This window comes from Bufo bufo, chromosome 1 (assembly GCF_905171765.1).
Source record: "Bufo bufo chromosome 1, aBufBuf1.1, whole genome shotgun sequence".
NCBI classification, from domain to species: domain Eukaryota; kingdom Metazoa; phylum Chordata; class Amphibia; order Anura; family Bufonidae; genus Bufo; species Bufo bufo.
Window position 1 is genome coordinate 217,943,737 of NC_053389.1, and position 20,171 is coordinate 217,963,907.

General features: G+C 46.2%; 1 protein-coding gene across 1 annotated transcript in view; it reads left to right on the plus strand.

Moving 5' to 3' along the window:
• Positions 1 to 15,347, plus strand: part of MGST1 (microsomal glutathione S-transferase 1) — a 41,302-nt gene extending 25,955 nt beyond the window's left edge. Inside the window, exons 3-4 of the mRNA XM_040435285.1 lie at positions 12,653 to 12,747; positions 14,967 to 15,347. Of these exons, the coding sequence (XP_040291219.1) occupies positions 12,653 to 12,747; positions 14,967 to 15,213 (342 nt within the window). The 3' untranslated portion in view covers positions 15,214 to 15,347. The remainder of the gene's footprint in view (positions 1 to 12,652; positions 12,748 to 14,966) is intronic.
• Positions 15,348 to 20,171: the final 4,824 nt, after the last annotated feature.

A 20,171-nucleotide genomic window follows, 5' to 3' on the forward strand; every position in this document is an offset into this window, starting at 1 on the left:
AAATGTCCCCCAGAGGTCTTGTATGACCTTATGGGGGACGAAAAGTGTAAAATAAAAAAAATAAAAATAAAAGGTTGAAAATAAAAAAAAATAAAAAAGTTTCACATGTAAAAAAAAAAAAAAAGTCCCCAAGTAAGGAATGAAAAAAAAAAGTTAAAAAAAAAAAAAAAAAAGTATACATATTAGGTATCGCCGCGTCCATATAAACCAGCTCTATAAAAATATCACATGACCTAACCCCTCGGGTGAACACCGTAAAAAAAGAAAAAAAAAAACTGTGTCAAAACAAGCAATTTTTGTCACCTTGCATCACAAAAGGTGCAACACCAAGTGATCAAAAACGCGTATGTCCCACAAAATAGTACCAATAAAACCGTCACCTCATCCCGCAAAAAATGAGCCCCTACATAAGAAAATCTCTCAAAAAATAAAAAAACTATAGCTCTCAGAACATGGACACATTAAAACATAATTTTTTTGTTTCAAAAATGCTATTATTGTGTAAAACTTTAATAAATGAGAAAAAGTATACATATTAGGTATCGCCACGTCCGTAACAATCTGCTCTATAAAAATGTCACTTGACCGAACCCCTCAGGTGAACGCTGTAAAAATAAATAAATAGAAACTGTGCTAAAACAACCAATTTTTTGGTCACCTTGCCCCATAAAGTGTTATAATGAATGATCAAAAAATCATATGTACCCAAAAATAGTACTAATAAAACTGGCACCTTATCCCCTAGTTTCCAAAATGGGGTCACTTCTTGGGAGTTTCTACTGTAAGGGTGCATCAGGGGGCTTCAAATGGGACATGGCATCTAAAAACCATGTGGAGTTCCTTTTCTTCTGCGCCCTGCCGTGTGCCCATACAGCAGTTTATGACCACATGTGGGGTGTTTCTGTAAACCGCAGAATCTGGGTAATAAATATTGAGTTCTGTTTGGCTGTTAACCATCGATGTGTTAAAGAAAAAAATTGATTCAAATGGAAAATCTGCCAAAAAAGTGAAATTTAAAAATTTGATCTCCATTTTCCTTTAATTCTTGTGGAACGCCTAAAGAGTTAACAAAGTTTGTAAAATCGGTTTTGAATACCTTGAGGGGTGTAGTTTCTACAATGGGGTCATTTATGGGGGTATCCACTATGTAGGCCCCACAAAGTGACTTCAGACCTGAACTGGTCCTTATAAAGTGGATTTTGGCAATTTTATTAAAAATTTGAAGAATTCCTTCTAAACTTCTAAGCCTTCTAACGTCCTAAAAAAATAAAATGACATTTCCAAAATGATGCCAACATAAAGTAGACATATGGGGAATGTTAAATAATAAATATTTTATGAGGTATCACTTTCTGTTTTAAAAGCAGAGAAATTGAAATTTAGAAAATTGCGAATTTTTCAAATTTTTGGGTAAATTTGGGATTTTTTCATAAATAAAGGTGAAATATTTTGACTCAAATTTATGACTATCATTAAGTACAATGTGTCACGAGAAAACAATCTCTGAATGACTTGGATAAATAAAGGCGTTCCAAAGTTATTACCACATAAAGTGAGATATGTCAGTTTTGCAAAATTTGGCTTGGTCAGGAAGGGGGCAAAGGGCCCAGATGGGAAGTGGTTAATAGGGAAATCGATAGCTAGGCCAGTGTATTCAGTGTCCACTACAGTCCTCAAAGACTCATCTGATCTCTGCTGTAAGGACAGCACCCCAAAAAGCCCTTTTCAGGGCTAGAACATCAGTCTGCTTTCTTTTTTTTTTCCGTGTCTAATCTAATTGCAGTTGCCTGCCAGCGTGTGTGTCAGGCTCACAGCGTATACTGTGTCCACTTGCCCAGTGCCACCACTCAATATCTGGTGTCACAGTAGCTTGCATTTAAAAAAAAAAATAAACTTGCCCAGTGCAACTCATATCTGGTGTCACAGTAGCTTGCACGCATAGTACAACTTAACTAATCTAAAAAAAATGACAGGCAGAGGCAGGCCACCCCGCAGGGGCCGTCGTGGTCGTGGTGCTGTGATTCCCTTTGGCCCTAGAATAATGCCTAGTGTTCAGAGGCCGCGTACCCTGAACTCGAAAAGTTCTGAGGACTGGCTAACACAGGACACTCAATCTTCTACAGCTTCCGCTCGGAACCTTGACGCACCATCCTCCTCCAGCTCCGCTTCGGGCACCTCTCAAGTTACCACTCGCCCGCCTGCCGCCACCACCAACACTAGCACCACAGCTGCTTCACTTGATCTGTCAGAGGAGTTATTTACACATCAGTTGGAAGAAATGAGTGATGCGCAACCATTATTGCCAGAGGATGTAGATAACAGGGATATGTCTCAGTCAGGCAGCATTACACACATGGACGTACGGTGTGATGATGATGATGTTGTACCCACTGCTGATTCCTTTGCTCAGTTGTCAGATACAAGTGAAGCGGTTGATGATGACGATGTGTCCGTGGATGTCACGTGGGTGCCCGCTCGAAGAGAAGAAGAACAGGTGGAAAGTTCTGATGGGGAGACAGAGAGGAGGAGGAGACGAGTTGGAAGCAGGGGGAGGTCGTCGCAAGAAGCTAGTGGCACAGTCAGACAGCATGCATCGGCACCCGGGGTCAGCCAGACAGCACGCCAATCAACGCATGCTGTTGCCACCACCAGAATGCCGTCATTGCAGAGCTCAGCAGTATGGCATTTTTTTGTGTGTCTGCCTCTGACAACAGCGATGCCATTTGCAACCTGTGCCAAAAGAAACTGAGTCGTGGGAAGTCCAACACCCACCTAGGTACAACTGCTTTGCGAAGGCACATGATCTCAAATCAAACGCATATGGGATCAACACATGAGTACAAGCAGCACACAAACTCAAAGCCGCCATCCTCCTCCTGGTCCAGCATCTTCAGCCACATCAACCACTGCTGTCCTCCTTGCCCCCACTCAACCATCCGCTACTCCGTCTCTCGCCTTGAGCAGTTCCTGCTCATCTGCCCACAGTCAGGTGTATGTCAAGGACATGTTTGAGCGTAAGAAGCCAATGTCACAAAGTCACCCCCTTGCCCGGCGTCTGACAGCTGGCTTGTCGGAACTCTTAGCCCGCCAGCTTTTACCATACAAGCTTGTGGAGTCTGAGGCCTTCAAAAAAATTTTTGCTATTGGGACCCCGCAGTGGAAGGTACCCGGCCGAAATTTCTTTGCACAACAGGCAATCCCCAACCTGTACTCGATGGTGCAAAAGGAAGTAATGGCATGTCTGGCACACAGTGTTGGGGCAAGGGTCCATCTGACCACTGATACCTGGTCTGCAAAGCACGGTCAGGGCAGGTATATCACCTACACTGCGCATTGGGTAAACCTGCTGACGGCTGCCAAGCATGGAATGCGTGGCTCTGCAGAGGAGTTGGTGACACCGCCATGACTTGCAGGCAGGCCTGCTGCCACCTCTCCTACTCCATCCTCTTCCATAACCTCCTCGACTGAGTCCTCTTCTGCTGCTGCGTCTTGCTCCACATCAACGGCACCCCCCCAGCTCCCCAGGGGCTATTCCACATTTTGGATACGACAGTGTCATGCTGTCTTGGGGGTGACTTGCCTGAAAGCAGAGAGTCACACCGGACCAGCACTCCTGTCCGCCCTGAACGCACAGGTGGATCAGTGGCTGACTCTGCACCAACTGGAGATCGGCAAAGTGGTGTGTGACAACGGAAGCAATTTGTTGGCGGCATTGAATTTGGGCAAGTTGACACATGTACCGTGCATGGCACATGTGTGTAATCTGATCGTACAACGCTTTGTGCATAAGTACCTAGGCTTACAGGATGTCCTGAAGCAGGCCAGGAAGGTGTGTGGCCATTTCAGGCGTTCCTACACGGCCATGGCGCACTTTTCAGATATCCAGCGGCGAAACAACATGCCAGTGAGGCGCTTGATTTGCGACAGCCCGACACGTTGGAATTCAACACTCCTAATGTTTGACCTCCTGCTCCAACAAGAAAAAGCAGTCAACGAGTATTTGTATGACCGGGGTGCTAGGACAGCCTCTGCGGAGCTGGGAATTTTTTTGTCACATTACTGGACGCTCATGCGCAATGCCTGTAGGCTCATGCGTCCTTTTGAGGAGGTGACAAACCTAGTCAGTCGCACCGAAGGCACCATCAGCGACATCCCATTTGTTTTCTTCCTGGAGCATGCCCTGTGAAGAGTGCTGGATCAGGCCATAGATGAGCGTGAAGAGGAAGAGTTGTGGTCACCATCACCACCAGAAACAGCCTTATCAGCATCGCTTGCTGGACCTGCGGCAACGCTGGAAGAGGAGTCAGAGGAGGAATGTGGCTTTGAGGAGGAGGAGGAAGACCAACCACAACAGGCATCCCAGGGTGCTCGTTGTCACCTATTTGGTACCCGTGGTGTTGTACGTGGCTGGGGGGAAGAACATACCTTCAGTGAGATCACTGAGGACGAGGAACGGGACATGAGTAGCTCGGCATCCAACCTAGTGCAAATGGGGTCTTTCATGCTGCCGTGCCTGTTGAGGGACCCTCGTATAAAAAGGCTGAAGGACAACGACCTGTACTGGGTGGCCACGCTACTAGACCCCTGGTATAAGCAGAAAGTGCCTGAAATGTTACCGAATTACCGCAAGTCGGAAAGGATGCAGCAGTTCCAAAATAAATTAAAAAGTATGCTTTACACAGCGTATAAGGGTGATGTCACAGCACAACGGGAATCTAACAGGGGAAGAGGTGAAAGTAATCCTCCTCCCACGACCACGCTGGCAAGGACAGGACGCTTTACAGACGTGTTGTTGATGGAGGACATGCAGAGCTTTTTAAGTCCTACGCATCGCCACAGCCCTTCGGGGTCCACCCTCAGAGAACGACTCGACCGACAGGTAGCAGACTACCTCGCCTTAACTGCAGATATCGACACTCTGAGGAGCGATGAACCCCTTGACTACTGGGTGTGCAGGCTTGACCTGTGGCCTGAGCTATCCCAATTTGCGATAGAACTTCTGGCCTGCCCCGCTTCAAGTGTCCTGTCAGAAAGGACCTTCAGTGCAGCAGGAGGTATTGTCACTGAGAAGAGAAGTCGCCTAGGTCAAAAAAGTCTAGATTACCTCACCTTTATTAAGATGAATGAGGGATGGATCCCGAAGGGACTGACAGTGGGCGATACATTTGACTAAAGGCCTGATGAGATGAGCTGCCTTGGGATAAAAATGGTCCACACGCTGCTGTATTTTATCTCTGAATGCCGGATGACTTGCGTGACTTATCCGCCACTAACTAGGGTTCAAGCTGCAATGTTTTAGGGCACTGTCTGCCTGGGAAACATAAATTTTTCTGCAACAATGCCTAATTTTTCAGGCATGTGTACATGCCAAATTTTTCTGGCCTCTGGTGCTGCACTGTGGCTTCAAAAACCAAACAAAAAAAAGGCACATACATGTGTCAATTCCCCTTCGTGATCGTTACCTTGTTGTGGTGAAGGGGCTTGCATATCACAATGAAGTGACCACCTCTGAGTGTGTTGGCAATGGCAATGTTGGCACACCCCAGATAAGGTCGTTGCTTCATTGTGAACAGACCAAAAGCGATCGGCTGGATAATTTTGCATAGAAAAAACATTAATTTTCTTTGTGATCATCTAAGGTGATCATTAAAGCCTACTAGGCCAACAATGGGCTTACACTGCAGAATCATTGTTTTCTGGGTCACTTAACTGTCACTGAAATACCTCAGCATGACCGTAGGCTTTGAAAAAACCCCATCGCCTGCAATCTCCCAAACGTGCGCACGAGCACAGTCATAACTACACCAAGATTGACGCATAGAGGTATAAAATTTATGTCATGAGTGTGTCAACTATTGACAACTCTTTGCGGTTGTCTAAAATCTATTCCATACATGTCCCCTGATAGGGGACGTAACTGGGATTAAACTGATAGGAGTGGTGTGTTAAGTAGTACTATTCCTATCAGTTTAATCCCTGTTACGTCCCCTATCAGGGGACGTGTATATGGAATCTATTTTAGGAACCAGGAGATGGAAAAAGATGCTTGGTCGGTCCTCCTACTTCCAATTTGGGGCACTGCGCTTGCAATCTACTGTGCCACCAGATAGGAATAGTACTACTTAACACACCACTCCTATCTGGTGGCACAGTAGATTGCACGCGCAGTGCCCCAAATTGGAAGTAGGAGGACCGACCAAGCATCTTTTTCCATCTCCCGGTTCCTAAAATAGATTCCATATACACGTCCCCTGATAGGGGACGTAACAGGGATTAAACTGATAGGAATAGTACACGCAGAGAGAGGCAACGCAGAGTGAGGAGTCTGAAGAAGAGGAGTCAGAGGAGGAAGGTGGCTTTGAGGAGGTGGAAGACCAAACACAGCAGGTGTCCCAGGGGGCTTGTTGTCACCTTTCGGGGACCCTTGGTGTTGTATGTGGCTGGGTGGAGGAAGAGACCTTTAATGACATCAGTGAGGACAAGGAACGGGACATGACTAGCTTGGTATCCAACCTTGTGCAAATGGGGAGTTTGCGGTTGTGCAAATGGACTGTTTGCGGTGCGTTAAACGGGGAGTTTGGTCTGTCACTGTGAAGCGGGCGTAACCCTTACACTACCTGATCGATACAACATCATATCTGATGTTTTAAAGCACGTTATTCCAAACAATTTAGGAATGTTAGGTGATTTATGCCCTTTATGGATTAAAACCAGACTCTGCGTCAACTATGTAATTTTCCATGGGAGTTTTGCCATGGATGCCCCTCCGGCATGCCACAGTCCAGGTGTTAGTCCCCTTGAAACAACTTTTCCATCACGATTGTGGCCAGAAAGAGTCCCTGTGGGTTTTAAAATTCGCCTGGCTATTGAAGTCTATGGCGTTTCGCCCGTTCGCGAACATTTGCGAAAATTCGCATTCTACTGCTGGTGTGATCATCTGGGGAGCCATCACATACAACACTCGGCTACTACTAGTTGTGATAAGAGGGACACAAACTGATCAGCGATATGTGCAGGACATCCTGCAGCCACATGTGTTGCCTCTCATGGCAGGGCTTCCAACTGGCATTTTTCAGCGGGATAATTCTCGTCCCCACAAAGCAAGGGTTTCCCAGGAATGTCTCCACCTGATTGTAACACTTTCTTGGCCTGAGCAGTTACCATATTTATCTTCAATCGAGCCTTTATGGGACCAGCCACAGGATAGCTTATGGAACCTGTATGCCTCCATGCCCAACCGTATCTCATCTTATTTCCAGGCTAGAGGAGCCCAACAGCATCCTACAGCCTCAATGCAATTGTATATTTTTCCCCAATAAACACTTTAGGTTGTCTCACTTCTGCAAATGGCATTTATCATAGAAAAAGTTTAATACAAGGCACTTACTAATGTATTCCCTTTGCCTATGACAGCACCCCGGGAGAGACTGCCTCCTTCTTCTCAGGACAGGAAACAGAAACCACTTTAAAAGAGGGATCACCCCCTAAACCTCCAGTTCTGTTTCCTGTCCTAAGGGGACAGGAGGGAAATTGGAAACCCCCAAGGATTGTATAGAGCTGCGGACGCCCCGCCTGTGTTTAAAGAGTATTATAGAGAGCTTTACCCGTGCAGTGTAAGTCTCCTTTAGGAGCCGCTTCTAAGTCTGGGCCTCTTTCTCTCTACTCCCCGCTCCGCGCCTTCTCGGCCCAGGAGGGATTCTTCTCTCTGCGGCCGTATTGTATGTCCGGCTGTCGGCCCCTCGCCCGAAGCCAGGGGGAGGTGCGTGCGCCCGGACTCCGTGGTCTGAGCAGTGACGTACTTCCGGGGCGACAGTAGAGGGAAGCATGCACTGTAAGCCGGATGTGGGGGGAGCCGGTTTGCGCGCCTGGTAGAGAAAAGTCCAGCCAGCTCACTGCCTTGATGGGTGAAGAAGTGGGCAGTTCCTCCATTAGAAAAATTCAGTGTCTGAACATGGAGCAGTCTCAGCGCGCAGAAGCCACTGAGACCACCAATGATATGCCGTACCACGGTGCGGTGTGTGGGGTGATCCTCCTATGTGCATGTTGCTATTTACTCATGGGGGTCATCTTCTATGTCTAGGTGTCTAAGGAGTCCAGAAAGGTCTCCAGATCTAAAGACAAGGGTTGTGCTGTATGTAAAAAGAAGCTACCCTCTGCTTGGTCAAAGACCCTTTGCCAAGCATGTGTGCTCAAGTTAATGGAGGAGGAAGCTCTGTCTCTCTAGCGACAATGATGTACTTTCTGGATTGGAGGAAGAGGGAGACTGGCTTTCATCGAATGACTCCTCTGATGATGAAGCCGCTTTTTCATGCAGAAAACATTAATTCCCTAGTAAAAGTAGTAAGAGCTACTATGGGTTTAGATGAACAAAAGCCGACACAATCTGTTCAGGACTCTGTTTGAAGTTCTGGGCCCTAAAAGAAGAACAGTCTTTGATGTGCATAAGAACATTCAGGTTGTTATTGCTAAAGAATGGAAAAATCCTGATAGGAAGTGTTTTTTATACCTTCCCCTGTTAAGCGTAAATACCCCTTTGATGAGGAAGTGACTGCCTCTTGGGATAGACCCGGTTGGCAAAATAGCTAATAAAACTGTGCTTCCCCTTGAAGATATGGGTTCTCTAAAAGACCCAATGGATAGAAGGGCTGAGATTTATTTAAAGATAAATTGGGAAGCCTCGGCGGGGTCTTTAAACCGGCTATCACCGCTACTTCGGTAGCTGGATCCCTTAATGCATGGATGAAGGAGTTGGAGGATCACATTAAAGAGAGTACCCCTAGGGAGCAGTTGTTATCCTCAGTTCCTACTTTTTAGAATGCCCTAGATTTTATGGCGGATGCTTCGGCAGACTCTCTTAGATTATCGTTCAGAGTCTTCAGACCCCCCAAAACAGGCAGCCATCATTTCAGAGTTTTTTTCCCTGTTAGAAAAAGAGTATTGGTGGAGGTTCCAAAGCAGGAGGAGACGAGGATTTTACTCGACTCTTTTTCTTGTAAAAAAGCAGAATGGTTCTTTTCGTACAATAATAAACTTAGTGTCTAAACCGTTTTCTTGTGTATGAAAAATTTCAGATGGAATCCATCAGGTCAGCAGTGAACTATCTCTTCTCATCCTGTTACATGGCCACAGTGGATCTCAGGGATGCATATTATCATGTTTCGAACCATCTCAGGCCCCAAGGTTTCCACGAAAATCTGTTGATTTTTCTGGAGTGGTGGCTGAATCTACAGAATTTACAGAGGGGTGTTCCTTGGCACAGAGATGCAGTCCTCTCTTTGACCACGGACGCCAGCCCCTTCGGTTGGGGAGCCCATGTAGAGTCTCTTCTGCTGCAGGGGACCTGGGACTTCGGTTCATGAACCCAGTCTCAAAATTTCAGAGAACTGAATGCTATCAGATTAGTGTTGACTCAGTCTTCCGATCATCAGGGGCACAAATGTCAGGATCTATTCAGTCAATATGACAGCAGTAGCCCATATCGAAAAGCAGGGTGGTACCAGAGCTCTGAGTCTGATGGCTCTAAGCCACCAGATTTTCAATCTAGCAGAGGATTCTCTCTTATCTCTTTCTGCTGTACATCTAAAAGAGGTAGACAACGTGAAAGCAGATTTCCTCAGCTGTCATCCTCTATGACAAGGTGAATGGTCCCTAGATCAGGGGGTTTTCAACAAGATTTCTGCCTTATGGGGTGTCCCAGAGATAGACCTCTTTGACACCAGGTCAAACAGAAAGGTGGGGGGTTTCTTTTCTCTGTCACCAAAGGAATAGCCGAGGGCTGTGGACGCGTTAGGCTACTTTCACACTAGCGGCAAGGACCTCCGGCAGGCTGTTCACCCGACGGAACAGCCTGCCGTAGGTCCGTGCCGCTAGTGTGAAAGTAGCCTAACTGTTATATTATACATTATGTATTATATAGACTAGTAGCTCAGAATTTCACCAATATCCATTTACTATTACTGCCAGAACATGTTGGGTGTAGTAGTTTCAGCCCAACTGGGCAGTCAGAGGTTGCAGGCTACAGAAATATAGCAGAGTTAGTTATAAAGCCAGCCCCCATCAGACCCTACTCTGAACTCACTCACCATAAATTTGGTGAGCAATTATGATGACCCTTTTTTTTTACAAATCTTATCTTCACTTCCGGACCGGCTTCTTCGCGCTCTCTCGATAGCTTCTCCCTGCTGCGTCTCGGCGTTGTTGTGCGCATGCGCAGCCTAGGGAAACGTCATGTCCGGTGCGGCCGCCCAACAGGAAATGACGAGGCACGCCGCACCAGCACGGGGAGGAGAATCAGGGGGAGGAGAATCAGGGGGAGGAGACACAAGGAGGGTAGGGCTGGCCTGGCCTGGCACTGCAGCGCAGAAACGCAACACTGGGCGGCGGGCCCCGGGTCGGCCACTCGGGTTATACAGGCAGGCGCAGCACACACAGCACTACTGCAGGGCGGGGCCAGGGGTCCACAGGCGGCCGGGCCCCCTGGAGTGCCGGGCCCGGTATGTACGCCCCTGGTAATCGGTTTCTTTGAGCCTATGAGAGCACCCGACTAATTCCCTTCCCATGTAAAAATAAATAAAAAAAATTTTGGTGTGTGAATATAATATCATATTAGGATGTGTCTTAGTTCTTGGAAAAGGACTGGAGGTAGAGGGGGTGTTCCCTCTTTTAAAGCGGTTTCTGGTTCCTGTTTTCTATCAGGAGGAGGAGGCAGTCTCCCCAGGGGTGCTGTCATAGGCTCAAAGAAAACCGATTACCGGTAAGGCTGAGTTCACACGAATGTGTGTAACCCGTGCCCGTCCTGCGGGTTGCACGATCGCCGGCCGTAGGTCAGCCGCATCGGATCGCGGACCCATTCACTTTAATGGGTCCGCGATCTGCCCGTTCCGCAAAAAGATAGGACATGTTCGTTTTTTTTTTTTTCTTTTGCGGGACGGAAGTACAGGACGCAACCCCACGGAAGCACTCCGTAGTGCGTCCAAGGGGTCCCGTTCCGTGCAGCCGTTCCGCAATTCCGGATTTGCCGACCCATTGAAGTGAATAGGTCCGCATCCATGATGCGGAATGCAGACGGAACTGTGGCCGTGTATTGCGGCCAGCAATTTGGGCCGCAATACGGCCACGGATCACACACGTTCGTGTGAACTAGGCCTAAGTGTAATCTCATTTTTTCCGTTGTAATATACACTGCTCGTTTCAATGGTTACAACCAGCCTGAAATCCAGCTGCGGTGGCCGTGCTTTCACACTATAGAAAAAAGTGCCAGACTATGCGCAGTCCTGCATTCCCGGCCACCTGAGAGGCCAGCACTTTTTCCTATAGTGTGCAGGCACGACCACTGCTGATGGATTGCAGGGTGGTCATAACCCCTGGATACGAGCAGTTCATAATGTGATGGAAAAATTAATCTAGCCATCAAAGGAGGCAATATGGATAATAACAATACATTAGTAAGTGCCTTGTATTAACTTTTTCTACATTACAAATGCCATTTGCTGAAGTGACACAGCCCCTTTAATATAGTAATCACTAACATATATCATCATTACATTCACACAGAATGTTTCATCCAATTCCAACGTTATTTTTTCTGTCAAGGAGTATACTTTAGTCCAGGGGTCGGCAACCTTTTTCAGACGAAGTGCTAATTTAAAAAAAAAAACGCTCAGCATCCCGGGCAATACAGGAAAGTCCTATACTTTATACACATACAGTTTAACTTACCATTTAGTGTGATCCCTGTCCCTGACTTTCTTAGATTTGGTTCATGCGAGGAGATTTGAGCTAGACACAGGTCCCTCTGCAGTAAGCCTGCTTCGTGAGGGCCAGAGGACGGCATTCATATTTGAGATCTGTTCACATAAATACGTCAACCCAAAGACTGGCATGCAAATGCCATCTTTTATCAAACAGTCAAGTTTCTCTAAAACTGATTTCTAACACATGAAAATGGACTGTGGGGGAGATTTATCACAACTGGTGTAAAGAAAACTGGTTTAGTTGCCCATAGCAACCACCTTTCATTTTTCAGAGCTCCTTTGTAAAATAAAAGGTGATTGGTTGCTATGGGCAACTAAGCCAGTTCAACTTTACACCAGTTTTGATAAATCTCCCTGTGTGTTTTCTTTGGATGTTTCAAGTGATTGTACGTAGCTTTACACTGCTCCTTTGAATCCACCTATATGAGGCACCAGTATGTGGGGGACCCCTCCACCAACCATGCACTTACTGACAGGGTTGGGGAGGACAGCCCTCAGTCAGTCACCACTGTCAGTAAGTGCATAGTTGGTGGAAGGGTCCCCCATATACTGCCGTCAAATACACTGACTCCCCCCTCCCCAGTAATAATCAGATTTTAGCCCCATGCAGACTTACCATCCTCCCCCAAAGTTGTCAGAATCTTGCATCCCATCATCCCCACATGCCCCCCAGCAATCAGAAACCATTCTACTGTTTCCCTGTTAGCTCTCAGGTCTTCACCTCCCTTATGCTCCCGGCTGGGAGGCAGAAGGACAGTGGATCCACAAGGAGCAGTATTGGCTAGCCCTGTATCTGATAGACTAGCCAAGGCAGAGCAGCTTGCAGTTGCCATGCCCATGGTGCCCAGTTTCTGCCCTACACTGTGGTTCCCATAATGCATGTCTTCTTGCGATTACAGGCCTTTGCCAACCCTGAAGATGCTGCATCTCACAGCAAAGGAGGTGACTCAAAGAGATTCCTCCGTATTGATCAAGATGTGGAGCGAGTGCGCAGGTAATAATTGCCAACCAGTATATCCAGTAACATGGAAGTCTGTCTTCGGGGCTCTTCACGGGGCGTCCTCTCATCTCTCCTCCACCTACATGTGGCAACATCGTGCCTCTCCTCCCACTGGGTGCCCTCGTGTTCCCTCTGCCTGGGCATCCTTATGTCTGTTCTTGCTCTGCATGGGTCACCCTAGCATTTTTCTCCCCCTGCCCAGGGTGCCCTCACACCTCTTCTCCACCTGCCCAAGGTGCCCTTGTGTATCTCTTCCACCTGTTTGGAATGCCCTCACATCTCTCCTGTTTATGTTGAGAACCTCTCTACATATATCTGTCTTCCATCAGCTTATATCTATAGCTTCTTAGCTGGATAGCTTCTTTGTTTCTCTACTCCATTGAAACCATCCTTGTGTCTCTTTCATTTGCGCATGGGGATAATTTGCAGATAAAACATTACTGATCTAATGGAGACTGGTGACAGCAGCTAAGTGTGCAGTGACCATGAGTGGCCACTAGAGGGCAGCAGTGGACCTCCTGGTAGAGTATGCTTTATGAAACTAAACTGCTTCGCTAATTTCCCTGTGGGTACTTTCACATAAGTGTCATATTGATGGGATCTGAGATCCATTACATGGAAGAAAAAAAATCTTCCTGCGGAAATTGTGGCGAGTGGCCTACATGTGTATTAACTTAATTGAATAGGGCTAATCTGTGGCCTGTAAAACTAAAAATCTACCGCAGCCATTTAGAGGGTCAGCCAAGAAATCCATGACAAATGCACGTTGGATATTTCCAGTGTGATGACATGCCCTAATGGTTTCGATATTTGTTCTGCTAGTGGTTTCGTCATGTGAATTTCATCTCAATGTGGCCTTATTCACACGTCAGTGTTCAGTCAGTGTTTTCCATAAGTGATTTTCAGCCAAAACCAGGTGCGGCTATAAACACTGAACAGGAGCAGATCTTTCCCTTATGTTTGTGGAGGCTCCAATCCTGGTTTTGGCTCACAATCACTGATGGAAATCACTGACCATACACTGACGTGTGAATGAGGCTTAAGGCTACATGAACGTATTTTGTTTCCGTGTCCGTTCCGTTTCTTTTGCGCATAGGATGCGGAACCATTAATTTCAATGGGTCCGCAAAAAATGTGGACAGCACACCGTGTGCTGTCCGCATCAGTATGTCCGTTCAGTAGCCCTGTCCATTTTAGGCATTGTTCAGTAGCCCTGTCCATTTTAGGCATTGTTCAGTAGCCCTGTCCATTTTAGGCATTGTTCAGTAGCCCTGTCCATTTTAGGCATTGTTCAGTAGCCCTGTCCATTTTAGGCATTGTTACAATGGATTCGCAAAAGAAAAATAATGGATGGCATATGGATCGTATGACCGCAAAACACATACGGTCGTGTGCATGTAGCCTAACAATGCTCAATGCTCAACAGTGCCTAAAACGGACAAGAATAGGACATGTTCAATTTTTTTTTTGCGGGGCTACGGAACGGACATACTGATGCGGACAGCACACGGTGTGCTGTCCGCATTTTTTGCGGACCCATTAAAATGAATGGGTCCGCATCCTATCTGCAAAAAAAACACAACGGAAACAAACAACGTTGGTGTGCATGTAACCTAAAAGAGGAAGTATTTATCACATGAAACTGATGCAACTGGTGTCCTCCATATTAGTGAAAGACATGCACCACTTTTAACCGTTTACAACAGATTTGAAACAAGGACCATCAAAGTGGGGAGGGGCTAAAAAAATGATTATTGCACTACAGTGTCCCCCTTCCCACGCTACTGACATATGTTCTAGGGTGAAGCCCCTGCCTCTCTGTGAATTCCTTTCCCCTATTTATCCCACCTCCCTCTGCATATCCCCCTCTGTTCATCTCCTCACCCCTTGTCATCTCCTCTCCTCCACCTCTGTTCACTAATCCCCCCCCCCCAGCCTTCTGGTCTTCCCCAACCCAATCTGTTATCTCCCCTCCACCCCTGCTCGTGCTGTCTCGCCTCTGTTTAAGCCCCATACGCCTTTGGTCATCATCCACCTACTATGATCATGCTCTCCACCACTGTTCATCCCCTGGTTTTTCTGCTTCTCCTTCACACCTGCTCGTTCCTCTGGTCACCCCCACCACCCCTTTTTGTCCTCTTTCCCTCTCTTCATCCCCCTCCCCTCTATTAACCTTCTTGTAGTAATGATGATCACTGTGTACCTTTCTGCAGGTGTCACCTGAATGACATTGAGAACATTGTCCCGTTTGTCGGCGTGGGTCTTCTCTATGCTCTCAGTAATCCCGAGCTGTCCTGTGCCCTGCTGCATTTCCGCATCTTTGCTGCCAGCCGTGTGCTGCACACCATCTTTTACCTGGCACCTGTGCCGCAGCCCAGCCGTGCTCTGGCCTTCTTTGTTGGATTCCTGGCAACACTGTCCATGGCGTTCTGCACTGTGCGAAGCCTGCTCTACATCTAGAGGTGCCTTCTGCAGGGGAAGAAGTCCCTCTCCTGCCTGAACAATACATTTGGGTTTTTGTACCTGATTTGTTTTATGGCTTGTCTTTGTTTCTGACATAAGAAATAAAGCTCTGCAGTTTTTTTGAAACAGCACCCCTCCTGTCCATGTTTGTGTGTGGTACTGCAGCTCAGCCCCATTGATGTGAATACCAAACAGCAGGGCTGGTGTGTCTAACATCCGCCAATCTTCCCGAATATTGCATGGTCAATGTCTTAGCCTATAAACCTCCACATTTCCTCAGTCTTCAGGAATTCTCACCAGCGAGGAAGATCCAGGATTTAGTGTCCCCATCACAAAGTGCCCTACTTCTGAGCCCTCTATATGCTACCTGTATTGATACATTGCCACAAACTCTCAGGAAAGGCATGTTCTTCACAGGGAATTATCTTCACTGTTACATTGTTACAAACCATCATCTGCGAGAGTTATTAGCTCTAAACCAGTTTTCTGTGTCTAATGAATGTTTCTTTTCACTGACCGCAAACAGTGATCTTAAATGGTGACAAAGAGGGAAGATTTATCAAAATTTGTGCAAATGAAAGGTGAAGCAACAGTTCCCATAGCAACCAATCAGATTCCAGCTCTCATTTCTCTAAACCTTTATTTATTTTTAAAAATAATTTTTTTTGGGGGGGGGGAATGAGAGCAGGTCTATAATTGGTTGCTATTGCCAACCCCTAGTTTTGTTAAATATCTCCCAATGTCTACTATAAAGTAGAGTGAGGGGTGGTCAATAGATTCCGGGAGCCCCACCATCTTTCCTATAGTGATAGCACTTCCCTGCTGTGATCCGCATGCTGCGGTATTATGTCCGGCCATAACGCCTGACAGTGACTGAACGGAAGACATACTGATGCATACTTAACGGATTTCTATCCATTCAGAATGCATGGGGATATGCCTGATCAGTTCTTTTCCGGCATAGAGCCCTTATGACGGAACTCTATGCCGGAAAAGAATAACGCTAGTGTGAAAGTACCCTTAATTGTATGTATACTAATGCCAGAAGCCTGACTAATAAAACTGGGGAACTGGAATTAGTGATGTGTGAGGAGGACTATGACATAGTGGGAATAACTGAGACATGGCTGGATGATAGCTATGACTGGGCAGTTGTACAAGGTTGCAGTCTTTTTAGGCTACTTTCACACTGGCGTTTTGGTTTCCATTTCTGAGATCTGTTCAGGGCTCTCACAAGCGGTCCAAAACGGATCAGTTGTGCCCTAATGCATTCTGAATGGAAAAGGAACCGCTCAGAATGCATCAGTTTGCCTCCGATCAGTCACCATTCCGCTCTGGAGGAGGACACCAAAATGCTGCCTGCAGCGTTTTGCTGTCTGCCTGATGAAACTGAGCCAAACGGATCCATCCTGGCACACAATGTAAGTCAATGGGGACGGATCCGTTTTCTCTGACACAATCTGGCACTATAGAAAACGGATCAGTCTCCCATTGACTTTCAATGAAGTTCATGGTGGATCCGTCTTGGCTATGTTACAGATAATACAAACGGATCGGTTCATGACGGATGCAGGCGGTTGTGTTATTGTAACAGATCCGTTTTCGCAGATCCATGACGGATCCGCCCAAAACGCGAGTGTGAAAGTAGCCTTAGAAAGGATCATAAAAACTGGAGACGGGGAGGGGTCTGCCTTTATGTCTAAAGCCCACACTCCAGGAAGATATAAGTGAGGAGTCACTGTGGGTAGAAATACACGGAGCTAAAAACAACAATAAATTACTAATAGGAGTTTACTATAAACCACCTAATATACCAGAGTCCACAGAAAATCTACTACTAAATGAGATAGACAAGGCGGCAAATCATAATGAGGTGGTTGTTATCGGGGACTTCAACTACCCAGATATAGACTGGGAAACTGAAAGCTGTACATCTCATAAAGGAAACAGATTCTTGGCAATAACCAAAGACAATTACCTCTCCCAACTGGTTCAGGACCCAACTAGAGGGACGGCCATACTGGACTTAGTACTAACCAATAGACCTGACAGAAGAACAGATGTGCAGGTTGGGGGACACCTGGGAAATGGTGACCAATCGTAAACTCGAATTGTGAGCGGTACATTCTGTATGGGAATAAAAGGGTGAGGAACAAGAAATGTAAAGGAAGCAATGGATGACAAAAATAAAGCATTTAAATTACTAAAACAGGAAGGTAGTGATAATGCATTGAAAAACTATAAAATATATTATATGTAAAAGACAGATAAAAGCAGCCAAGCTGTAGATAGAGAGATGCATTGCCAAAGAGAGTTAAACTAACCCTAAAATGTTCTTCAACAGCGATGGTCAGTTCGCAGTGTTCGCCAGCGAACACATGCGGGCTGCCATCTTAACTCATATGTCCGGCAATGCACAGGTAAGCCCTTACCTGTTGTGAGAGAAGGATTTATTATTTTATACATATATAATTAGAACATTCTGTAGTACACATTTTTGTCCACTAGATGGCCGCAAACCATATGTATGAGAAGGTCAATAAGGGAGGGGGAAGAGGGGATTACTGAAACCACTCCTATCAGGTTAAGGAGCCAATAGTCTCTTCTTAAGGAACACCCCTTTTGTGATGTCATGTCTGCTATTTAAGTGAATGTACTGTGAATAAAGGGTCTTCTTCTACCATGGCTCAGGGAAGATGAGAAGATGCTTTCATGAAACCACCTAGTGTCTGGTCTTATTATAAAGCAGTATGGTGTACACATACTTATTCTTCTAATTGATTTGGCACCACACAAAGAAGAAGGAGAAGCGCATGAATTGCGCTGACACTGTGCCGCGAGCCGGTCTTAAACAAATGCGGTCACCGGGAGCAGGCAGTTCCGAGAACAGCCGCCGTGGGCCTTCATCGGGCTGTTCTCGGTACTGCCTGCTCCCGGTGACCGCATTTGTTTCAGACCGGCTCGCGGCGCAGGCACAGGTAAGGGCTTATCTGTGCATCACCGAACTTGTGAGTCAAGATGGCAGCCCGCATGTGTCTGCGAACTGGCCATCACTGTTCTTCAATTATATAAATGGTAAAAGGTTTAAACCAGAGACTGTTGGCCCATTGCAGAGTGATGAGGCAGGCGTTGTAGCGACCAATGTGGAGAAAGCAAAGCTATTAAATATTTTTTTCTGTATTGTGTTCACTGAGGAAAATGAACTGTCAGATGAAATGTATGGGATTTTTTGCCTTCCCCCTCGATCAGCTTGCAGGATAACAGGCTGAACTGGATAGACCTATTTTTTTCAGCCTTCTAAACCATGTTACTATGTTGATCACCAAGGATACAAATATTAACCCTTTCACTATCATAGACTGCCAGGGATGTTGACATTAATACTATCATTCTCCTAGAACAAATGATTTATATGTATAAAGGACAATACAAAGAGTTATCACATGACAATTTATTTAGGACTATTGGGGGTCATTTATTAAGACCGGCATTTTAGATCCGTGTTTTATTGACCTCTACACTGGCGGTGGACCCGCCAAATTTATATAGAGACGCTAGCCTCCTAGCTGGCGTAGATTTAGAACATTTTCTATGCCGAAAACACGCAAAAAAATGATGACTGTGATGGGCCTGGTGGTCTGCCCATGCCATGCCCCCTTTTTTTTTTTAGACCTGCCGTGAGCAGGGAAAAGTAGCAGATTGCGGCACAAATAACCTTTGCACTACTATCTGCAACAGAGATATGCAAGAAAAATGGCGTATATCAGTTAGTAAGTGACCCCCACTATTCTTCATAAGCAGTGCTGTGTCATATGGTATCTGATGAAGCACGCGGCAATATTTGAGGTGTTAGCTTATGTATGGATCACAATTCTTGCCAGGTGGAGCCGCTGCCTGCTTTGATCAGGACAGGCCTGTCAACTCTCCCGGTTTGGCCCAGAGTAACCCAGTTTTGGGCCTCCTCTCCTGCTCACCCTGTCATCAGGTCTATTTCCCCAGGTCCCCAGCTTCCCTGCACTTGTATACACATACCAGGGCTCAAATACAATTGAGCAGTTGCCGGTACTGGTGGGACAAACGTCAATTGATGACAATGTGGGACCACGGACAGGTGAGTAGTTTTAGACTAAGGGGGCACCGTATGTGAGACTGTTAACAGGGGGTGACACTCTAGGGAGCACAGCGTGAGTGCTATTATCTACATGGGCCACAGAAGGCATGGCACTATATACAGGTGTCACAAAATGTGTCGCACTATATACACAGAGCATGAGGCACCATATAAGTGGGCACAAAGCGTGTTGCACTATAGGGGGCAAATGGTGTTTATTACTATATACAGGGGTACAGAGTATGTGACATTATCTACATTGGGCACATAGCTTGTGGCACTATATACAGGAGGACGGAGAGTGTGGCACTATAGTGGAATGGAGTGTGTGGTAGTATCTGTAGGGACACCATGTGTGTGTGGTGCTTTATTTGCATGGCGCAAAGTCCATGGCACTATTTTTATATGGGACGATGTCTGTTATTTTATAGAGCTTAGTGTGTCTGGATCTATATTTTCAGGGTACACAATATTTGATATGATTGTATTCAGGAGCACAGTGTATTTTGTAATTATATTCAAGGCACACTATATGGTACTAAGAGGAGTTTGTGTTAGTATATAGGTGCAGATGTCATGGGTGGGAGAAGTTATCATGGTGCTCTGAATCGTATGGTAAGAAAGGGAAGAGAATATGCTACATCTGGAGAGGATATCGCCTGTAAGTACATAAATGTAAATGCTTATTCTGGCTGTGTGTGATCAGTATTATAGTCACTTGTATGTAGATTAGCCACACTCTATTAAACAATCCACATCCTCAAACAACCACTGTCACCTGCTGCACGAGAATCGCCCTATGACGAGCTCTCCCAGGTTGACATGGTCTGGGTTAGGAGTCAGG